Genomic DNA, 23,692 nt, shown 5'->3' on the forward strand with positions numbered 1-23,692 from the left:
CTTCTTTTCATGGTTAAATGCATGATGTTTGTTCTTAAACATATTTTTCTAAATTGCCTTCCAACAGAAATAATGAACTCCATTGGAGTTTTCACTGTGTGATGTAGGATGCTAAAATCTGAACTGAATTAATTGACGTTCAGCTACCTGTGCATTAGCAAAGCACGGAATTAGGGAAATTACTTCTAATTAAGTCTATTCCTGTGAAGCAGTATTTTGGCTTCCATCATATAGTAACACATCCTGAAACAAAACTGTTTCACTACAATCTCACCTTAATTGGATGTGCAACACTACTATACAAAAAAATCAAAATAAAAATGTAAATATATGTAAGAGCTGCTAGTATATAATCACCTACCTTTATGTCTATATCCAGATTGATAGAATGCAGAGCCTTCACAAGTATCAAGGAGTTGTGCAGAAGCTGTTCTTGAGTTCTTGGATTAGTATACATCTTTATGAAGTGAGTGGGAATCTAGACAAGACAGAGAAATCAAACTCAACTTTCCACTAAGCAAAATCACCGATGTTGTATTTTTGCTCATTCAGCCAAAAGATATAAATTTTGAACTGAAATTCCCTGTTAAGAATAAATGCAGTACAAAGAAAAAATAACACTGAAATAATTCCCCATAACTTGCTAAATGTTGGGGTGGGTTTTTTTCCTTTTTAAAAATTCCATAGGCCAAGACTTGCTGTTAAGGAAAGTTCCCTGTCCAAGCCCTGAGCAGCCACCTGAACTGGGACTGAAGTGGGACCTTGCAGTGGAAGGCTGCAGTGAGTGATGGACTCCCTGCTTGACTCCCCACACACCCCACTCTCACAATCTCAAACAAGATTTCCTTACTGTCTCGACCCCAGGTTTCCCACAGCAGAGTCTCAGGCATCTGGATCCTTAAAATAATTTAATCTTAGTGCAATCACAGAGGAACACCTGGAGCTGGTGCCTCTGAGGAGGGACCCCCGCAAAGGAAACCTTGGGCTTTTACACACCCCCAGTCCGAGTGTGTGAAAATCTGGGACCTCCCTGCTGGATCTTCAGCTCTTGCCATGTCTCTCTGGTCACCTGGCTGTGCCTTAGGTGCCCAGAAGCTTTGTGACAAAAAGGGTCAGTGTCAGGTATCCTTCCTCGGGCTCCCATCACCCAGAGCTGCACCTGCAGCTCACACCTCAGCCACACCCCAGCTGCCTACACTCAGTGCACTCCTCAGCATTGTGAAGGAAAAGAAGTCCTGAACAAACACACTGACATCCATAAACCTTGCACAATATTAAAAAATCTTCTTACCAAATATGGACAGTAAGCTGCTATCTGTGCTGCCAATACCAGACCATCTAGAAGATCTTGGTCAAAATTCACTATCCATCTCATGGGTGGAATTCCACCTGATCAAAACACAAAGCAAGATTCATGAGACTCTCTTCTCCCCAGGATACCTATTTTGCTCTAGCTAGATATCATAACTATTTGAAATCACTGAGTAGAGGAAAGAACATAACAAGGAAACATCCATTCATATGTAGAATTTCACTGGTATATTTCTATTTCAGAGCCATTGCTGAAAACTTGAAAAATCTCACCAAGAATACTGTTAACTACTATTCACTCTGCTGCAGCATGTAAGAGTATTCATCACAGCAGAATGGAAAATAAATAATCTAAACTTAACTTTATAAATTAGGAGCCTAAATATGTAAACTTATTATTACTATAGGCCCAACATTAATAGAGCTACTGAAACTCATGAAAATATGCATCTTTAAAGCTAAAATGCTTAAGACACAAAAAGGAAAGGTTACTGATTTTCTTTAAGGTCATATTAAATTATTTGGCATAAATGAGAGCTAACTCCTAACAGCCCAATTGTTACAGCACAAATCACCACTTCTACAACTGTTGTAAACCCCAATGCCTCAGAAGGTTAGATTTTTTTATATTTCTAATGTTTTTATTAAAATAAAAATTATTATTAAGACATTAAATGTAGCTTATTTATAATTTCTTATTTGAAGCATCCATATCTTAAAATATTTAAATAGCATTTACACAACTTTACTGTCTCAGGTCCAAGCTCCTAAATTTAGGAAACACTCCGGATTTCAGCCAATGGTAAGGTTTTCAGATAGACTAGGATCAAGCTTTCTCACATGAGACAAATGATAGAAGTTTCATTTCACTCTTACACTTAAAAAAATTAGTTTAACCCACAACAAACCCCTGTACCAGATCCTAAGCAAAATCTATCTGCCACTATGCAGAAAAAGAGCAGACATTTACAGACTACAGTTGAGTCGACATCAAAAAACTTAAACGTCTATCACTTCCCATCAACTTGCAGATGCTTCAGCATACTCACACAGTGTTAGGAAGAAAAAACAGGAGCAGATGCTGCTCAAATTTAAAAACAAAGGTCTGTAAATCCACCTGAGTTTAACACTGTGACATCGGTAATGATTTCAGTTTGCCACCGCTTCAGTGTGGTGATGTTTACGATTGGCCTCAAATCCCTTATTTTTTACTATTCATGCTCTGAATCAATTTAGGTAATATAATTCTAAATATTCATTAAATATATTTTCATTAAATATATTTTTTAAAATGACCAACAGTATTTAAAGAGTATTTGCATGAATATTTCCTTTTAAGTTTTCAAAACAATATTAAAACTTGTATTAATCTCACTGTGTCAAAATTATTTTTTCTTTATTGTTTAACTGAAAGAACTTTTTCAAGCAGAAAACTCAACTTTCAAGTCTCGAAAACTCCATATTGGAAGGTACCAAAGATGGAGTCTGACTGGATATATAACATCTTCCTTTTGTTTATGACAGGAAGAGATTATAGTAATATGGGCCTCAACATCTAAATTGTAACAGTATTAATTTAAACTCCATTCAGACGTCCATTTTACAAATATCTACAGTAAGAGACATGAGTTTCATCCCATCTTCTTTGTAACCTACTTGCAGTTACTTAAAAAATATTTTATATAGTCACTGCAAAAACAAATACTTTAAAAATAGGAAAACACATTTTTGAAAGCATACTTTCTTCCTAAAAAGTCAGTCTTTCTAAGTTAAATTCATCATTCTATTGATCGTAATTGGGACCTTTAAAAATCAATACTGTCTTCTTTTTTATTAATAGAGTTCAGACTCACTCTCAGCACATAATACAACTATTTTTAATAAATCACTATTTCCAAATTTTTATTTTTAACTTTTTATGATTAATTATTTCTGCTTCTTTAAGTTCAATATTGAATTATTCTTCTGGTTAGTAATCTAGATTGATTTGCTGAGCGTGGTTATGGAAGCTCATTAAACTATGTGCTTTGATCAAAAAAAAGTAACTTTTACTTTTTATCCAAGGTTATATTTTTCTTTAAATATACTATTTGCTACTCTTAGTCTTCTGCTGGGAACACTACTTGAGCACACTGAAGCAGTAGCAGCTGTGCCTGTATGTATCACAGAAGGATTTGGGCTGGAAGGGACATTAAAGATCATGAAGCTCCAAACCCCTGCCACGGCCAGGGACACCACACACAGCACTTTTGTACTTTGTTGTGTTCTCACTAATCCTTGCTTTCATGCTGGTAGAATTGTCTGTGTGCCAACAAAGAGGCTGGGGAACAAAGCTGGCTTAAAAAGAAAGAGCGAAAAATTCATTTACTGTTTAATCTGGATCACCCAATCCAGTTTTGCCATGCAGCCACAAAAATGTGCCAGTGGAAACAAAACATGGTAGGAGTATTCTTTTAAAAAAACATTTATTGAACTATAGCTTTATAGTTGTGTAAATGGCGGCATAAAGGAAAAAAAAAAAAACATTAACGGGAATATTTTCCCATCTTAGCCAATTAAATACTTCTATAAGCATTTTTGTTGTTTTTCAGTTAATCCTTCTACTATCAATCAACCTACTTAACTCAAAGGCTTGTGAATAAATTAGTCAGAAAACATAATGTATTTTTCCTAATTACATCAAATCTAGCAGAACATCTGCCAGCTAACCACTCTACAGTAATTAAGTTTTTAAATAGAATTAGTCAATTTTAGTAGAAATAAACAATAGAAATCATAATTATTACTCAGGATACCTCTAAGCATGTAAATGTATTGAATTTCATTTATACTGGCATTTCTTGTAAAAAAAAAACAAAAACAAGTGGAGCTTTAAGATTAAGATTTTCATGCAACATAATGATAAAAACCTGGCCAAAAACAGTTTCAAACATGAATGGTAACAGGTAGCAAACAACTCTGAGACGGGGGGCAGTGGGAGAGAAAATTGTCCACACTTTCACTTCTGTATTGAGACAGATTCCTGCTACTTCCTAGCTGCATCCCAAAAGGGCTGGCTGCAAATTTTGATAACACCAAGACTAAAATGGCACATTCCAAATATCCCATTAATGAAGAGGAGTGAGACAGAAGCCTCAATTAGGGAGATAATGAACTGTGCTCTGCATATAGACTAATGAGATTGAGAAAACTGGGGACTTGGAGTTATGAAAAGAAGAAGAGGCAAAAAAAAAAAAAAATCCAACAAGAATACGTAGTCTTGGTGAGACAACAGGGGACTGGAAAGAAGGTGAAAAAATTCATAACTGGAGGAAAGATTCTGGAAGTGGGAGATGATTCTGAAGAGACAAATGGCACTTGATGTCCAGGGACTTTGGATGGACTTGAGATTGGTGTCCATGAGCAGCAGCACAGCAGGAATTGACAAGGATTTTTCCTGATGTTCCAGTGGCCTCCCTGGCACAGAGGGAATGTGAACAGAGTGCTGCAGAAGCAACTGGATCTGTGAAATTATCAAATAGGGCAAGAGCTGGTTCTACAATAAACCCAGGATCCTGACCCTGTTTTGTACTGTCTCACCCATGACAAAAGGTGAAAATACCTGGTAAAAGAAAATAACTAAGCAAGGGTTAGCTTGGAGAGGATGTGCAGCCACTTATGACTGCACTTAAACATTTGTTATGGTTATGGAAGCCTAAAACTATACAGCAAAAGGCCTCTGCAAGTGTCTGAAATGAGAGTAGTTCTGCTTCACTTGCTGATTCCACTCAGCACTAAAGGTAGTAGCATGCATAGTCAATTCAGTGATTTTTGGATCAACTTAACTCTGGAATGCATTTACCTTCAATAGTCTGGGGTGGTTTTTTTAACATGTTATGGTATCATGTTGCATGCATGTAGTAACCAAGCCTAACAGCATTGTCTCCATCTCTCTTGTGACAGATTAAGCCAACTCTTGAAGACACACTGCTTGCTTCACTCATGAAGCATTTCTACACAGAAGCAGCAAAATTTTGTCATGGCACTCTAATTATTGACCACTTTTTTTTTTTTTTAATTGGTTTTAAAGTAAGTCCAGATCCACTGAGTTTTTTAAAACTTGATGTTCTTACCCTGATGAATCAATAGAAAGTCTACAAGGTTTTGCAATGTTTTTTTTGCTCAAAATCTATATTTCACAAAAAAAAAAGAGAAAGAAAACAAAGAAAAAGACCCAAAAAATCCACTCAACCACCAAAATTAAATATTTATTTATTTTTATTGTTAGATATGAATCCACGAGATTTTTTTATGGGATATGAAACTATTTTCCAAATTGAGATAATCAAGGGAATACCTACAACAATTCTACACAAAAATGACAAACCCCTTATTTGTTGGCAGAGTGAAGCACAAACTTCAATGAAAAACAGTAACCCTAACTGCTATCAGCTGTCCACAAAAATCCTAGATTGTCTGCTTTCCAATATTTTCATTTGCAGCTTTTAAAAATTGCACTAAATTATCTTACTCCCATCTGGAGATAATATAAAACAGATTAAAGAACTGGCTTTGGGAAGAGAAACTGTTTGCAAGTATTCATGAGGAAAGGACTATAATTTAAGCTCTTGAACAACTGGAGTAATGATCTGAAACAAATGGGATGAAATCCAATAATGATGCTTGCAGCATGCTACAATTAATTAAGAATAATTCATTACGCAAGTGCTAGATGGAAAATTGGACAGAGAGAACTTCTGCAGGAAAGAATCTGGAGAAAACACTAAACCCAATACTGTGGCAGAAAAAGCACATACTGTGCTAGCATGCACTAACAGGAGAGCTGCTATCTTTAGCACAGCGACTGATCTTTTCACTTCTGTTCATTTCTAGTAAAGTCTCACCTGGTACAGAAATCAGCAATGGACATCAAACTTCAAGAGAAGGTGCAACTAAAAGGGTTTACAACAAAAAACCCTGAGCTGAGTACTGAAAGAATGGAAATGTTTTGCCAAAAAGGGGGAGAGAGAGAGGAACTGGAGGAGAAGATAACAATCTGCAAATATGTACAGAGTTACTAGAAAAGCAAAGATTCATTACACACCATATTTTAAAAGAGAAAGGATGGACTCAATGCAAAATTTCTCATGCTAGAGTTTATGTTAGACAATAGGAAACTCTTTCAAATGGAAATGAGTGAGAAATTCTGGCAGATATTGTCTTAAGTGGATTGTGGAGTCTCCTTTTTCAGAGATTTTTGTAACAGCCTGGGCAAATACCTGTTCAGTATACTACAGGTATATTCAGATTAGTCTCTGTACACGAGAATAAAGCAGATTATTTCTGGTCTCATTCTCCATTTCTGGAATTAACTGTGGGTTCCTTTTAAGCTTCACTTTTATTAACTGATCCATCATCTGGATAAGCAGAAATACCATGTATTAGAATTATATGAATAAGAAGACCGGTGCCACCACTGTGACACTGCACAGTGTAAAACCTGGTTTTATACCAAGAAACAAAACACTTAAAGGATCAGATTTAGTTTAACCTACTAAGTTTACGAGGTATTTTATATAAAGAAGCAAGAACATCAATAAATCTTTATTTAAAGCACTGTATTTCTTGTGAAGCTTGTTCTGCTGTTTTCACAAATAATAAAAAAAATTAAATTCTTGCCATCACTTGAAAAATCCTTATATCTAAGGAGACAAAAGAGATACCAATGATAAATCTTCTGTTGCATAGCCACAAGCATTTTCTGAGTTACTGAAAAACAGAGGAAAAAACATAAAGAGCTAGACTACTATTATCTGAGAATTTTCAAATAAACCAAATACATTCTCACAAAAACCTTGATATTGATGGCCTTTTGTGATTAAAGGTATGAAACAGGGCTTTATAAGAAATTAATAAATTAGACTATGTTACTCAGAGTAGCAATGGAATGGTGCTACCACAGCAGTCTGTGTAAGTAGGCATGACACCAAGACTAGGAACTAGATGTTGTTAAATAGCTTAGTGCAATACATAAATTTGTCAGCAAAGGAAGAACCAAGTTACAGTATTAAGCAGCAAACTCAAAACAAAGTATTTTACACAGAATAGAGATTTTAAATTAACTTACTGCTTCAGAATATTGTGATACTACAAGCCTGCACAGGTTTAAAATACAATTATATTTGCAGAATGGAAATCTAGTACAGCATGACAGGAGTGCCATCTCCATCTGAAGGAGTCCTGAATTTCAAAGCAGGAAGCTTCAGAGTATGCATAAAGCATTTCTGTACATTTGCATTGTTACTCATCTCTAAGCAACTTCTGTTGAAGGCAGAATACTGAGCTACACTGACCTTTAACATATCACAGTATGTCCTTTCCATGTAAACTAGTGCAGTAATTATGGTTTATATTATTATACAACAAATTCTTACTCTGAAATCTGAATCCAATCTCTGGAGGTGGATCTAATCTATAGCTATAATAATACTAGATATGGTATGATATGATATGATATATGATATGATAAGATAATAGTCCTGTGTCAGTAGCTTTTTGTTCATATTGTTTAGTCCTGTGGCACTGAATAATATGAACATTTACAAAAGAAAAGAAATATGTAGCAATAACCTTTTCTGTACATGCTAACATAAGAGCCAGAACAAGCTTTGAAATGATAGTACTTAAGTATACAATCCAGAGCATATAAAAGATGATATTAAACATGCCTTTGAATAATTTTTGAAAAGCTTATTATTTATTACTTAGAATTTAAGATTAAGAGAGTGATAACGTATCTGCCTTCAGAACATACAGCATTTAGCATGTCTAGCTACATTTATCTTAACGTGGCAAACAAGTCTAATTTTATTAGAGATTAAAGAAAAATTCCAGTTCCTACTTCAGGCAGGATGCAGGATACACTTGCTCAACAAAACTGATAATTATTCATCTAAGAACACTTGAAATATCACTGACAGATCAACTTAATACCACTGTCAATTCACAATTTCAAGCAGAAAAGTTCAAGAAGCACCACATGGGGCAGTAACAAAAAAACAGAGACACTGGGGATATGTCTCATTTATTCCCATCTGTTGCAGAACACTTTTACCCTGAGGCATGCACATTCATCTTTCTGCTCCTAAAAAAACCCAAAAAATTCCTATAATCTTTCACTCACTATGCAGTTTTGTTTTATTTTCACTGATTCTTATCCTAAACAATATCTTAAATTGACAAATTTCTGAGGGTTTCATGCATCACATAAGAGCAGCATTACCTTCCATCGGTCTCCATTTCGTTGGCCTTCAACAGAAAACTTCCACCACCAAGGTGAGGAAGCCCCACCAAGCCCCTCCAGGACCCTGAACATCCCATCAGCTGGACCAGTGCTAGAACCGGGGCTGGTGACCTCTTGCTTTCTCTCATTCATTGCTTTTTTTCCTCTCTTTCTTTCCATCTCACCTCTTTATCCAAAACCCACTGCCTCATCCTTACACAGTAGGTCAGGGACTAACATATCAACTTCCATGCCAAGGGTGTGATTTACTACTAAAACTTGCTGAGTTTGTGCAGACTCTGACTTTTGTTGTACCTTTCAATCATGACTATTTATGAATCTCGGGTGCTCCTTTCCCCTTAAGGGTGGGACCTCACATCCTGGCATTTCACTTAGACATCATTTCCATTTAAAATGCTACAAATCTCAGCAAACCATTACAGCATTCCTGGCTTCAAGAGTGGCTTCACAATGATCACTATAATGTCTGCGTTTTTCTATTTAGCCAAAAAAAAAAAAAAAAAAAAGTTAAATACTGCTCTCAATGAAATTTATTGTTTGATACTTAAAATGAACTAAGAGAATCTTTCTCAAACTTCACAGTCTGAAATAAGCTTTCTCCTCAAAAAATATCTGAAGTTGTATTACTAAATCCTCAGCTATACCACACTCAATCTATATACTTCACATGCACTGCAGAAGTAACATTAATTACACAAATAATCAGAATGTTTATTTATTCCAATTAACATAAAAACACTGCCAAGTTCCTTGTTTGGCTAAAAGCAGAATTGCTGTTTAGACATCTCAGGGTGCATTGTGAGTAAGAAAAAAAAATTTCTTTCTAAGCATTTGTCTGATTATTTCTCTTTAGAAATTATGTTTTTGAGGGCCAGCAAATATTTATATACATATATGCATTTTTCCTTATATAAGCATGCATGTCTACAAACACACAGAGGTATCTATGCATGTGCATATATGCACACATAAACATATACAAAAATATACATGGGCCTAAAAGTTCAGGCTTTACTTTCTTTTTTTTTTAAGATCTTTTTGACAGGTTTTCAAATATTAACCCTTTGAATGCTTTCAATATAGAACTCCAAGGACTACCCTTCTTCACACTTTTATTTCTCTGAAGCTGCATAATGCCAGACAAAATAAATTGTAGAAAACAATTTTTTATAGTACTCAAAAATCTAAGAGTTAAATGAAACATGAAGTTCTGCTTATTTCTCAATGGCATATGAACTTTAAACTCAGAAAAGAATTATTTTTCTCTTTTTCATTAAATAAAACTGATATGATCTTGTGGGTTTTTCAGCTATAGGAAACAAACATGGAGTGTTCAAATAAACAAAGGCATAGACTGAAAAGTCTATTTATTGGACTCCACATTTACATCTTATGTTTCATTCTTATGTTCTGCTGTGAAGATCATAAAATATAACACACAAAAATGGTTTAAAACTTTTCTTATTTGTATTTCAGGAAATATTTTCCAGGATTTACCACTCAAGAACAATGTTCTCTTTTTCTCTTTGTTGCAAGTCAGACTTTTTATAATCATGATAGCAGTTCATTAGATAGTCTTTTCTTCTTCTTTAATCCAGCTTTTTATTAAGTGTGTAAAAAGCAAAATTCATTATTTTGGAAAAGACTGTTTTGCAGTGACTCTAACTGAAAAAAAAATCACATGAAATTAAACAAGATTTTTTTCCTTCCACCTTTCAAAGGGTGGAAGTATTCTTTAACTCTAGTTTCTCAAGTTTCTCTGAGAACCACTAAATTGAGAAACAAAATCAATGTACTCCCTGAATATCCTTCATAAAAACTGGGGAAAGGAAGGAGAGAGGACAAAGGACAGAGAAAGAAAAATTCATGAAAAAATAGGAAAGAAAAAAGATACACTTCTGAATTGCTATGTCAGAAACAACCTTAAATAAAAGTTCTACAGAATCAGTTTTAAAACAAGAATTCTACTTAACTCTCATACAATTTTGTGAAGGGATGTAATCACACACTGAAATATCTCCTCCCCTAACACTTTAACTCAGATGTCATGCTGAATTGACACCAAAATTAGAAAATATAAAAATTAAAACCACAAAACCCCCAGGCTCAGCAACAGTGAAGTGAACAAAATACATAAACCCCAAAACTTTTCTAACTGGAAGTAAGAATCTTGTGAGATGCCACTGTGCCTGAGATTGCCAGACACACCTATGTTAGCAATGGATTAGAATTTCTCTTCCCTCATAAACACATTTTCCCAGTGAAGATGTATCTGCTCTGGGGACAGCTCTTGATTCTCAGACACAGATTGACTGTTCAGGTGTTGCTGATATTTACTGACTGTCATCTTCTCTAACAATTTTTTATTAAATATAGAATTATCTATTCCTTTCAAAATCTACCTGGAAAACACTGAAGAAAAATCCCTATTTCCAAAAAAGTAATATATCTTTTTTACCATGGTAAGAGTCATAATTAATAAGGAAGATCCGTGCAGCTTCTCAGGAGACAATTTAATTCACCAGCCTCCAAGATTTTCTACTGTTTAGGGACTACAGGATTTGAATTACAATATTCCAATACTCTAGCAACTCTTTAAGGGTTTTTCCTGACTGTTACTTTTTCATGCTATTTGCAGTTAGTCTTTCAGAGAGAAATGTTGAAAAGAAACATGAAGATAAGGAAATTTATCTTTATTAGAAGGCAAACTGAAAATTTATTACGCTCAAATAATTAATGCTTCCTCTGTTATCATTACTATTATCCATATAATGCCTTAAGTGGGCAGTGATTCTTATATTTCCTGTATAATTATAGTCTCAGCATAACAGGCATAGCTGCATTTCACAGTTTTATGGCATCTGGACTCAAGTTTCAACATTTCTTTCCAGTTTGTTGAAAGCCTGCCCTTCCAAAACACATGCCAAGATGCTTTTAAAACTTTTTTATTTTTCAGTAGCAGTAAGGAGAGAAGATGCGGAGACACTAAACTCCTCGCTAATTTTCTCTCTAAGCTATTAAGATCTTACTTCCTGCAAGAGGAGAGTTCTGATGAATGGCATAGTTATCTCCAACTTTAGAAGAGTGTAATAAGGAGGAATATTTGAAACCTCTCTGCACTGCAGCAGCTTAGGCTTTTCTCACTACCACATTTCACTTTAAGGAGCTTAGGTATCAAAGGAAAGACTGAGAAATGTTGCCTGGATAGATCCTTATTTATTTAGTGGAAACTGATCACCAAACAGACTGTTTTGAGCTGAAAACAGCATGTCAATACATTTTGATAGTCAGGGCTAAGTATTCAAAGCAGAGTGTTTGGATGGTAATACGCAGGAACATACATGTTAAGCAAAAAGTGGCAATTGCTCTCTGATCTGCACTGTAGTAAGAACTGAAAAAAACCCAAAAAAACCCCAAAAAAACCCCCAAAAAAACCCCAAACCATAATCCCTCTCTTAAAATTAGCAAATACAAACAACCAAAATTCAAACCTGAGGATATTTGAGACTTTCAGCTGAGCTGCATGAACACTTAATATACCCTGACATTTTTCCTTATGACACTTAATTTCCTCTGGAAAACCCTGCTTAAATGCTTAGTTTAAAGCTAACATAATTTAAAATGTCAAAATATCTGAGTATAAATTTAAAGATTAACCTTAACATCATAAAACTTAAAGGACCAACAATATATCAGAATATTAAATCTGCCAAGATATATAAGCTCCTCTCCAGTGCACGATCTTAAGAAACAAATTCAGACTAATGACCCCTGGGGGGATATTGGTCATCAGACTCCAGCCAGATTTTTGCCACTGACCATAACCCTTTGAGCCTGGCAGTTCAGCCTAATTTCAGTCCACCTCACTGGGCTCTTAACTGGCCCGGACTTCACCAGTTTGATTTCGAGGATGTTACAGGAGGCTGTTGAAAGCCTTGCCCAAGCTGAGATAAACAACATCCATGCTCTCCCCCTGTCCACTGAGCTGGCCATGTTATCATGGAAGGCAATCAGGTTGATCCAGCATCATTACCCCTTTGGAAATTCTTGGCAACTACTCACAAAAATGTTCCTGCACTTCGTATGCTTGGTAATGTTTGCAAAGATTATTTACTCCATCAGCAACTCAAGAGACAAGATGAGGGTGACTGGCTTTGAAGCTTCCTGGATTCTCTTCCCGGATGGGAATGACATCTCCTCCAAACTTTCCCCCTCAGATTGTCCTGACTTTTCCAAGGCTGTTGAATGTGACCTCCTAATGACATTGGCCTCTCAGCACTTGGTGAACCGCATTGGGTCCCCTGGGTTTGTGCTTGTCCAGTGGGGCCCTAATCTGATCCTCCTCCACCAAGGCTAAATCTTCCTTGTACCAGACCTTCCCTTTCATCTCAGAGGTCTGGGATTGCTCAGTGCTCAATCTCAAACTGTAAAGACCAAGGTAAAAAAGAAGGCATTGAGTCCCTCAAGCCTTTTCTGTGTTGTCTTCAGATTCTTTGCCTCATTTGGCAGAAAGAACAGTGCAGTTGAAGACACCAATTCATTTTGAGGCAGCAAAAGCAAAACAAGCTGCAGAAAGTGAAGGCTAAAACAGAGGATTCAAAGAGATAATGAGGCAGGTCATCTCTGAAACAAAACAGTGTAAGATTGCACAATTAAACACTTTTCGTAATGCAAAGGAATAACAGTAAGACTACGAATTACAGAATTTTTCAGAATTTTCTCTCTTTTTTTGGATTATGAGATCTTTTCCAGTGCTCATTTATGCAGTATGGGTAGGGAAATGGAAGTAGTTATTTCTGTGTGTCCTACAGAAAAGAGAATTCAGAACTCATGAACCAAAAAACCTATAAAGTTGGTAGAGCAAGGCAGTATCTGTAACTTCCCATATGCAGGAAGTATATATAAACTCTGCCTTTTCATTCCAACCTTGCACTTCTCTGAAAGCAGAAAAGTATAATTAAGTGAAATTGTAGGCAAGAACTGTAATGCAGATAAATGTCCCCTGGCAGTAACCACAGAACTCATCTTCACCTGTGACCCAGAGTCAAAGCTACAATCAGATTTGCACTAATTAATACATCAACCTAGTGAGTTATCTGTATTGACAGCATGGTTTAGCAGAAGTTATTATTGTTTTCTGAGAACACCAATATGGTAATTAAATTGCTCTTTTTGGGTGCCAATTTCAGGAAGCCTTTAGAACTAAGTAATTATTAAAAAACCCTACTTTACAACTGCTGATAACTACATGATGACTCATTAAAAACAGACCCCTCATTTTTATATTATAATTCATTACATACTCTGAGGAAACTAAAATAACACTATCAATAATAAGCTTCTTCTATGCACCCTTAGTACATATTCCACTTGGACACCTGCAGCCTTTTTTTCTGATAATGTGCATTCAATCTGCACTTTAGGATTCAGATTCACTCCTCTCATCTTTAGAGACTATGACTCAATTAAAAGTTTCATGTTAAATAAGACATATTTTGGCACTAGATTCTCCCCACTGAGCTCCCACAGACCAGAACAAGACCAGCCATGCCCCAATACCCAGGTATTACTGGAGCCTGCAACCCAGAGAACAGACAGAGGGAATGAGGAATTTATCCATGCAGCATTTCCAGTGAGCCACAACTCTGGCCAGAGAGAGCCATTCTCTCTGCAAGTTTTCACCTACACACAGGGGGCTCAGAAAAGCCCAGCAGAGCAGTGCTTGCAGCTCTTAGAAAGCTCCACTAAAGCAGGCACAAATAATAAAAAATTATATATTGCAAATACACTTATCTACTGCAGGGCATGTTATTTAGCTAGGGAGCTCCCTGAGGTAATCATAAAACCAGACCCAGACTGTGTAAAAACAGCTAGTTTCTGTTGGATGCAGGAGGTATAGACTAACATTTCACTCTTACCAGCAGCAGTATTCAACATATTTGAGAACAGGCATTACAATTTGCTTCTACACAGTAAAGTGAGAAAAGCTAAGGGATAGTCAAAGCATATGCAAAGTAGAGATTCTGCCCAAATGAGACTTATAGAAGATGACATCCCAACAGGTTATCCATAACTGAGAGAGGTCACAAATAGCTTGAGGCAAAAAATGACACCAGAATTTTTTTTTCCCATATGTGGCTTATGAGCCATTCTGGAGGTCATCCCTGCTTATCACCAGATTGGCCTTTCTTGGTGCTTACCACACACCCAAAATTACTGCTGAAAAAGGCAGTTAGGGTCAGGAACCAAAAGGGAAAAATCATGAAAGAAAATAGAAGTAATAACTACTAGTGGTTGAACACTTTAACAGATTTGAATACCAGAACTTCCTAGATCAGTCTTAAATGGAAAGGGTAATTTTATCTAGCCTTACTCAAGCAATCATGAGAGTCAACCTGCTCTGGCAAGCAGGACAAGATTTGTAATCTGGAACCTTGGTCTCTTCTGCCTCCCCAAATGTCATTGAATAAAGGACATACAAAAATATTCTAAAACTTCTGAAAAGCTAGCTCTCAAACATACCACTACAAGCAACAACTATGTCTGACTATGAACAGGAATATTAATTAAGTAAATAAGTAATTACTGTTAGTACTTCCTGACAACATTAATGGAAAGAAGAAAGTGAGAAGGTTCGCATCACACTTTTATGCTTAGTTAAAAACTATAAGAACACACAAAACACAGAAGATCCATCATGAACAGTGCTAATCAAAAGACGCTGATCTTGGAACACAGAAACACAAGGAAAGGAAATACATATGGGTAGGGAATAACATACCAAACAAATAATTTCAGTGGCAAGTTTTCACAATATCTCTATGAGTAACAATTGCAAAAGTCTACAAAAGGAGTATTAGAAGAAAGAACATAGTGAAAGAATTATCTCACCTCTTTGACTATCTTTCCACACAATTTTTCTATGTTTCTCATATTGTTTATTCAACCAGACGAGGACGGTTCGTTCATATTGAGAATATACATTACTGCATAAAGGTTCTGATTTTATTCCTGGCATGTTGTCCAAGCTTTCCAAGCTCGATGGGTCAGGAACAACATGGGAAGAAACACGTGGAAGAACAAACACCTGAAATTATAAAAAATGTTTTAAAGCATGAACTGAAAAAAAAATTTCAAGCTGACAGATAAAGAAAAAACCAAACACTTCAAACTCAAAAGGTTTACTCATTTAGGACAGGTTTAGGAGATTTCACATTAGCACCCACATAACCACTACACAGGATGGTGAAAGGTCTCAAGGGCAAGAGAAACGCGAAGTCGCTGAGATCACTTGGTTTGTTCAGCTGGGAGAAGGCTGAAGAGTGACCTCACCACAGTCTACAAATTCCTCAGGGAGGGCAGAGGAAAAGGAGGTGCCAATCTCCTCTCTCTGATGATCAGCAACAAGGACACAAGTAAATGGAATGAAACTGCAACAGGGTAAGTTTGGGTTTTAGGAAAAGGTTCTGCACTCAGTGGGTGGTTGGTCACCAGACCAGGGAAGTGGTCATGGCACCAACTCCATCAGAGTTCAGGAAGACTCTGGAGAATGCTCTTAGTAATATGGTTTAGTTTAGGTAGTTCTGTGAGGAGCTGGGAGTTCAAGCTGGGACTCAATGCTCATTATGAGTCCCTTCCAACTTGAGATATTCTATGATTCTCAATATTTTTTGTTTTCAACTTTTGTCCAAGTTTTGACGAACCCTGTGAAATCACTAGATCATCTGTTTTTCAAGAATTACTGTGCATATTCTATCCAAAGCACTCATTGATGAGCTACTTACACTGATGTCCAGCATAATCTATAGACAACATTCAAATTGTATCTTCCATGACCCAGTTGCTTATTTAGGTCCAAATTACACTGCTTGTTTCTCCTGAAAAGATTCACATTAAAGGCCTAAAATAAAATTCAGGACAAAATTGGTTTTCTGGGCTGACAGTGCATGTGGGTGGCTCATTTCCAGCCTCTCATCCACCAGCACCTCCAAGTCCTTCTCAGCAGAGCTGCTCATGATCTGTTCATTACTCAGCCTGGATTGATACTGGAGGTTTCCCTGATCTGACTGATTTAAACCTGATTGAATCAAGGCATTTCAAGCTACCTATTTTTTAGGGTTTCATCTCATCAGGAAAAAAAAATGAAAACACAAACAACAAAACATACACACATACTATTAATTTTGGTGTGGTTTTGCTCTGTGCTAGTCTGTCATGTACCTATGAATACTACAGCAAATTAAAAGAACTGAAAAATGACTTGCTTTCTGGTAACTGATAGCATTTTTCCACACCCATGCTCCCATGTGTTCTTAAGTCATCTGTCTCAGCCCATGTACACATACTGTTTCATCTCTATTTTTTATTGTGCTTTCCCAATCAATAATCACATAATCAGAGAACAGTCGAGGTTGGAAGGCAGCTCTGGAGATTGCCTGGTCCTAATCTCCTGCTCCAAGAACAATCAGAGTGCTTTTCCAGTATTGTATTCTGCTGAGCTTTGGATATTTCCAAGGACAGTAACTCCACAACCCCCTCAGGGTATCCACTCTTAGTGTGTGACCACTCTGACAGGAAAAAGGTTTCTTAAGTTTGAAGGTATTTCCTGAATCTCAGCTCCTGTCTGGGGCTTCTTACCATGTCATGAGGCACTACTGAGGAGTTAGGCACTGTCCTCTTTACAATCAACCTCCCCTGAGGTACTGAAACACATTTCGTAGATACAACCCCTGCCCGAGACTTCTCTTCTCCTGGCTGAACAGTCTCAGCCCTTTCTCCCTAAATAACAGATGCTCCAGTCTCTTAAATCATCTCTGGGATCCTTCATTGAAGTCACACTGCAGTACATTCATGTGTGACTTGTACTGGGAAGCCCAAATATTAGCTATTATTTTAATCTATTTTTCATCTCTTGGAATAGAAATAATTTTTTCCTTTAGGCAAATAAATGTTACTGATCATTGATGAGCACATAAATTTTACTTTGGAAAACATGACACCCAAGTGTTTTCTCTACCATCAGTAAAAATAAAATTTAAAAAAAATAAATTGAGAAATCTATACCAACCAAGTTGATCATATTTTAAAAAGAATAGGTATTATAAAAAAATCCTTAGCCGTTTAAAAATTTCATTCAAATGTAAAGTAATAAAATGCTACAGTTATACCTCTAGGCAATTATGTCCAGTGAAAAGAGCTTCTAAGCAGGGTAACACAAAAGCATGACAGAGTTTTCTTCACTTGCACTAATATTTATATAACATTTAATTCTACAAAATGCAGACTGCTCTAATAAAATATTTCCTAGTTGGAACACATTAAAAACACTTATAAAGTTTTAAAGAAAATTAAAATATTCTCACTCTCACTTTTACCTTCTCAGTTAGCAAGAAATAAAATACTTAAAAGTATTTAGTTCTGGAAGATGTGTTTGGAAAAAAATAAACTTCTGATATACCACAGATCTTTTTCAAAATACAGCTTTTGGTCATCAGTTCCTTAGAATCAGGCAGTTAATATATCTGCAATTTACCTTGTATATCTGCAGCAGCACATCTGTCCAAGCTCGTTTGCTCATTGTCTCAAATGCTCTGTGCTCCAGAACAAAAATAGGCCTGCCACTTAATTTTCCTGAGCTCCTCACGCTTCCTCTCTTCACTTCAGGTGTGAAACACTTCAGATAAAAAGAAGGGAGTTTTTTTTCAATATTCATTTCATCAGTTTGGATAGGGAGTTCACAAGAGGACAATAATGAACCAATGGCATAAATGGGTGATAACATCTACTACAGTGCGATAGTGACCAACATTAGAACCATTTGCAGTTTGCTGCTACCTCAGGAATAAGAACCGTAATAAATTGACAGGAGTTGAAGACAGAAATCAGGAAACACGGAAAACACACAAAATACTTTATTTAAAAATGGTAAAATCTGTATGATAATCTGATCTCTACTTTAAAACATATCTGTTGAACATTAATATCAGGTATCAATAGTATCAGAAGGAACTGAAAAAAACAGAGAGACCAATCTAAATGTTGGAGTCAGCTTAGATTCCTCCTCAGTCTCACACTTATGCTTAGATTTACACAATGCAAAACAGTCACCACAGTAAGAACACTCATGGTCCACCAAGAACTTCCACTAGTATTCGAAGGACTTAAAATAAGCATGTGGGTTTTGTTAAAAAGAGAAAAAACACCAAATCTACCTACCCTCAGTCCAGTATTCACTTCAGTCCATATCCTATAATCTTCAGGTGCAAGCAGAAATTCTGGCATAACATGAGAAAGATATGCTCCTTGGCCTCTGAAATCCCAAAGCAGGAAAAGTTAATAGGAAAGATAATTATTTTAAAGAGAAATCAAATTTTTTTCGAGTTGTTCAACCTTTGTGTAATCCCCTCTATGTGAATAGCCTCTGGACTAGTGGTCCAGCTCCATTAATTGCTTAGATGAATTTGATGGATAGAAACACATGTTCCATTCCTATGGTTACAACTACACACTTTAAGAACATACAGTTCTGGGCAGATTGGCTTCTTTCTGAGCATTGCTCCTCCATGAAGGATTTATTATAACACAAAACATCAAAACAAATAATATCCATTTCTATGTGAAAGCCAAATGACCAATGTTGCATAACATCAGCAGAATTAAAACTTGATGATGCTTTTATGTCTATGGTTTCATATTTACAAATGATACTGGAAGCCTAATGGGTGTAAGCAAAGGTATTTCAAAACTCTCAATGGACCGGCCATCTCTTCTCAAGTTCCTTATAAATGCAACAAGAAAATTAATTGCTGTAAAAAAAGACAACTTCATTAAACTGAATACCAAAAATGTTTATTTCCAAGTGAAGAAAGACTATTCATCATCTGAAATTATACAGTTCAAACAATTGTGCTGGAAAGAAAGGAAAACAATGTAGAATTTTTAGCTTTATTTTTCAAAGAAAAACAGAAAAGGTTCCTGAATTTTAGGTCAGGAAGATTATCACAGCATATCTAGATTTAAATTGTCCTCTGAGTTTTTAAAATGGTTAATGGGAATAAAAATTAAACTAGTATTTCTTATTATATGACCAGTCTTTCATTCAAATGAATACTTTTCCCTACCATACAGTTCAAAAAAAATTAATTTATACATTAAAAGTTAAATATCACAGTTTGCAATTAGGATCATGACAAGTTATTACTCTTCTCACAGAATTATGTTTTTCTAGTAAGAGTACAATTTCAGTTTCCATATTTTACTTTGAAAATTTTTCTTTATCTTTTCAAAACATTGAAGTGTCACGTTTTATACAATTATCTAGCATATTTTTTAAAACAAAAGTATTTAAACCAGAAACATAAAAATAGCAACAAGTTAGTAGTCTGGTTGTAAAACACACCGTGTCTGAAATTCCCATTTTCCACTAACCCATAAACTCTGTTCACTTTTAAACTTCAGCTCCTCCCAAATGAAATAATAAGAAAGCTACACAATATTAATCTTTTCAGGTATCCTATCTTTCTTCTGATCTTTTTCCTTGGCAAATACATAGGAATGGGTGTAATCTATAATTTTTATTCCAAGAAAATCATGTAACAAGGCTACATGTCAGTGTGTTGGTTTTGCATTAATTGACATTTGGTGAGGAGGGAAAAAGTCACTACACTACAGTCATCATAGCAAAGCTCTGTATAACTGAATGTTCTCATAATTGGCTGCATTTTGCTACTGAGGAACACTGTCTTAACAAAACTCCTCTTCATTCAGGTTAATATTAAACATGAAGCCAGTTGCCCAAGATCAAAATTTTCACACTGTAAGACATTCTTCCTCAAGACACAAGGCTTGCAACAACCTGGTTGTACTGTAAAATACCCAAGTTTTTTCTTTACTGCTGTGATAATGCACCAAAGAAACTTTTTGACTGGAGAACAATAAATCTGATATTTGGAATCTTGCTTGAAGCACTAAGCACCATTCACCTGCTTTGGCAAGTGGAAAATCTGAGATACAAATTATGCTTTATTTGTACCATGCTGATCAGAAACTAGTGGTTGGTGTAAGAAAGCCAAGAACTATCTGCTGACTTTCCACAAACCACAGTGAACATGCAGGGATAGCAGATCAGAGATAAATTACTCATATCTGAGCTGGGTTTAGACATCTTCTCATCATTACACACAGTCATGCCAGCAGCGCAGATATCAGACATTTCTGTACTATCTATAAACACCTGTGAGGAAATGTAAATATTCTAGATGATCTTAAAATGTGTTAAGTAGGAAAAGTAGATCCATAAATGAGGGGCCACAAAGAATTCACACAAACTAGGAAAGGCAGAAAACTGCGGTAATGTCAAGCACAAAATGAACACCAAATTAATTATAGAAAAGTTCAGATTGGAAAGGACCTCCAAGATCATCAAAATACATACAAGCAAAGGAGTCCAGCTAGAAATACTTTTCTATGAAAACCTGTGGTGTTTTTCTAGGATTGGTATGGACTACTACTTCATTTGTGACCATTTGATCTCAACAACCACCAGACATTTGTGTACAGAAGCACTGGACTTAGCCATGACCAACTGGCTTCTGCTTCAATTCTGCTCTGAATACATCCATGACTTAACAGCCAAAGTTCAGTAAAACTGATGTCTTTTATTAAAATTTAACTATTAAAGAGCTTTAAAAAAATTTCCAAGAGAAGCATTAGAAACACTTCAGTAGTTCTTTCATACTGCTGTTATTTTTAGCAAAAAGAGTTGGAATCCACTTACCCCAAAACTCATGATTTTAAAGTGTTCAACAAACATTGTTAATGCTAGTTTCAAGATCCCTAGATTCCTGGACAATCTCAATGGGAAGACTGCACATAAGAGTCATCAGTGAATTGGTGAGATCATGAATGAAAAACTTGAACTTACTGTTGACCGAGTGTCTAAGAAGAAAGATTATGAGTCATCTTTTGCAATTAAGGAATCAGAGTTCCTGTGGAATTCCTGTGTTCGATATAACTCTACCAAAGGACTCTTTGATTAGTGTAAACTGCTGATAACCTTGGTAAAAATAAATTACAGGTTATAATACATACATCTTATTTGACAAAAAGGATAAAGGAAACCCTAAACCCACTGTATACCATCCAGTTAGAACTAGGCTTGAAGTATGCTAATTTTAAAAACAGGAAAGAGAAGGTGGACGCATGGATATCTCATCATACTTGTACTTACCTAAGGAAGGAAAGCAATTCAGAATGCTGCCAGTGGAGCTGGAACATTCTTTCTACTGGATCAGAGGGTAATGACTGGCTCGCTGCAATGCCTGGTATCGGCTGTCCATTCAGATGCAATAACATCTCATAGAAGTTCTTATCTTTGTCAACCTTCCGTTTAAAATTCTTTTCTTGTGCAACCATTAGCTGGACTATACACACATCACTAGGAGAGAAAAAGCCTTTGTATTATTCTTCTAAATGCACAAAATGAGCTACAATTACATGTATCACAAGGCTAATTTAACAAACCATGAATTAAAAACAGCAGCAAGGAAGGTTGAAAAGTACAGCACTTTTTCATCTTTACAGAACTTTCACAATAACGTAGGAAATTTGAGCTAAATGGAATATTTACTCCTTCATAAATAAAAGCTTTCTGTCAAACATAACTTGGATTTTTATCATGTTTATAAATTGTTTCCTAGGAGAGTGGCTTCTTCACTATTTAGTATCACGCTAGATAAGATCAAGTAAGTGAGGTCACCAGAACTGATATATATTTCCAGGGTGCTTGCAAGACTCTTGATTCTAATATAGTCTTTCTCATCTGTTTCTTGATCTTTAGATTGTGTGGGGGGAAAAGATGTATTGTTAAAGCACTTACTTATGCCACCAAAAAAGGGACAAAGGCTACAACTGTTTTCACTCTCAGAGAAGAAACAATTTCAGTTAAGAAGGTGACATACAGTTTGAACTGCATATTTAACATACACTGCATTATGATTCACAGTGTCATAGTTGAAAATATATTTTAGAAAGTAAAAACTAACACCTGGATGACATTTTCATATAAGCACCATATAGAAGCTAGAATTTTGATAGAAAACTGTGCATTAGAGTGTGTTTATATTCCTTAGATCATATCCAAACCACTTGAATATATCTGTTAGGCTGTTAGGAGACAGACAGGAGTTAGCTCTAAGCAGGCATAAATTACCGTCTCAGTGACTGAGGTACTGAAATAGGATTCTGTCCCTTAGACCAGCCAAAGAGTGTGAACCAACTCTTCACAGCAGTTAAGGTCTTTTGAAAGAAGGTGTACTCCTCCTTATCTTCATCAGGGAAAAATGATAATTCACGTTTATCTCTTTTCCCATCACTTTGACTGTCAGTTTCACTCTCTTCACTTGTTTCTTCATTCTCTTCACTTTTATATTCATCACTCTCATAAGTGGTGATCTCTGAATGATGCACACAAAATAAAACATCCAGAAAGACTTCTTATTTCCCCATTTTTGTCTAGTACAAAAATATCCAACACACAATTGCTTTCAAAGAACAAAAAACCGCCAGACAACAAATGAACAACTTACTTTAGGAAAAAACAATTTAAATTACATATTCACGTCTTCAGAATAGAACAAATGATAAATTGAAATCTAATTTCTCTTTCAGCAAAAAGCATTACTCAACCAGCAAAAAATAAATTCAGGCATGGCTTACAAAACTACAGCCAGAATCTTAAAAGGATCAGTTTCACAAACAGTTCCAACAGACACAGCTTGGCCTGTCAGCCACTGCAAGTTCCCTTTAACAGTTATTGTACAGGTATAACTCCCAATACATCTATAAGCCTTAGGACTTTTTTCCCCTCTGTTAGGCTTTCTCACTCCTAAATTCTGATCTGTTCATAATTTATATATTTTAACAACTACTAGTTGCTAATATCAATCACAATATCATTGCACAAAAAGGTAACTAAGAAAACAAACAATAGTCTTCCTTATAGAACAAATAACTTAGGTGACTCTGTCCTTGAAGGTGCATTTAAATCACTGTTGCGGTTTCATTAAATGATGCAAAAATAAAATAAAAAAATTGATACCT

The 23,692-nt window shown here is 35.8% G+C and overlaps 1 protein-coding gene across 1 annotated transcript in view; it reads right to left on the bottom strand.

Annotated features, from left to right (window-relative positions):
- The window catches only part of CFAP47 (cilia and flagella associated protein 47), a 263,998-nt gene that overhangs the window by 183,956 nt on the left and 56,350 nt on the right, over nt 1-23,692 (bottom strand). The window contains exons 29-35 of the mRNA XM_066176999.1: nt 22,803-23,046; nt 21,822-22,028; nt 18,809-18,902; nt 18,126-18,266; nt 15,485-15,680; nt 1,292-1,389; nt 362-478 (exon numbers count right to left, since the gene is read on the bottom strand). Of these exons, the coding sequence (XP_066033096.1) occupies nt 362-478; nt 1,292-1,389; nt 15,485-15,680; nt 18,126-18,266; nt 18,809-18,902; nt 21,822-22,028; nt 22,803-23,046 (1,097 nt within the window). The remainder of the gene's footprint in view (nt 1-361; nt 479-1,291; nt 1,390-15,484; nt 15,681-18,125; nt 18,267-18,808; nt 18,903-21,821; nt 22,029-22,802; nt 23,047-23,692) is intronic.

This window comes from Chamaea fasciata, unplaced genomic scaffold (genome assembly GCF_029207755.1).
Source record: "Chamaea fasciata isolate MVZ Bird 193981 ecotype frontalis unplaced genomic scaffold, bChaFas1.0.hap1 SCAF_2, whole genome shotgun sequence".
Lineage (NCBI taxonomy): Eukaryota > Metazoa > Chordata > Aves > Passeriformes > Sylviidae > Chamaea > Chamaea fasciata.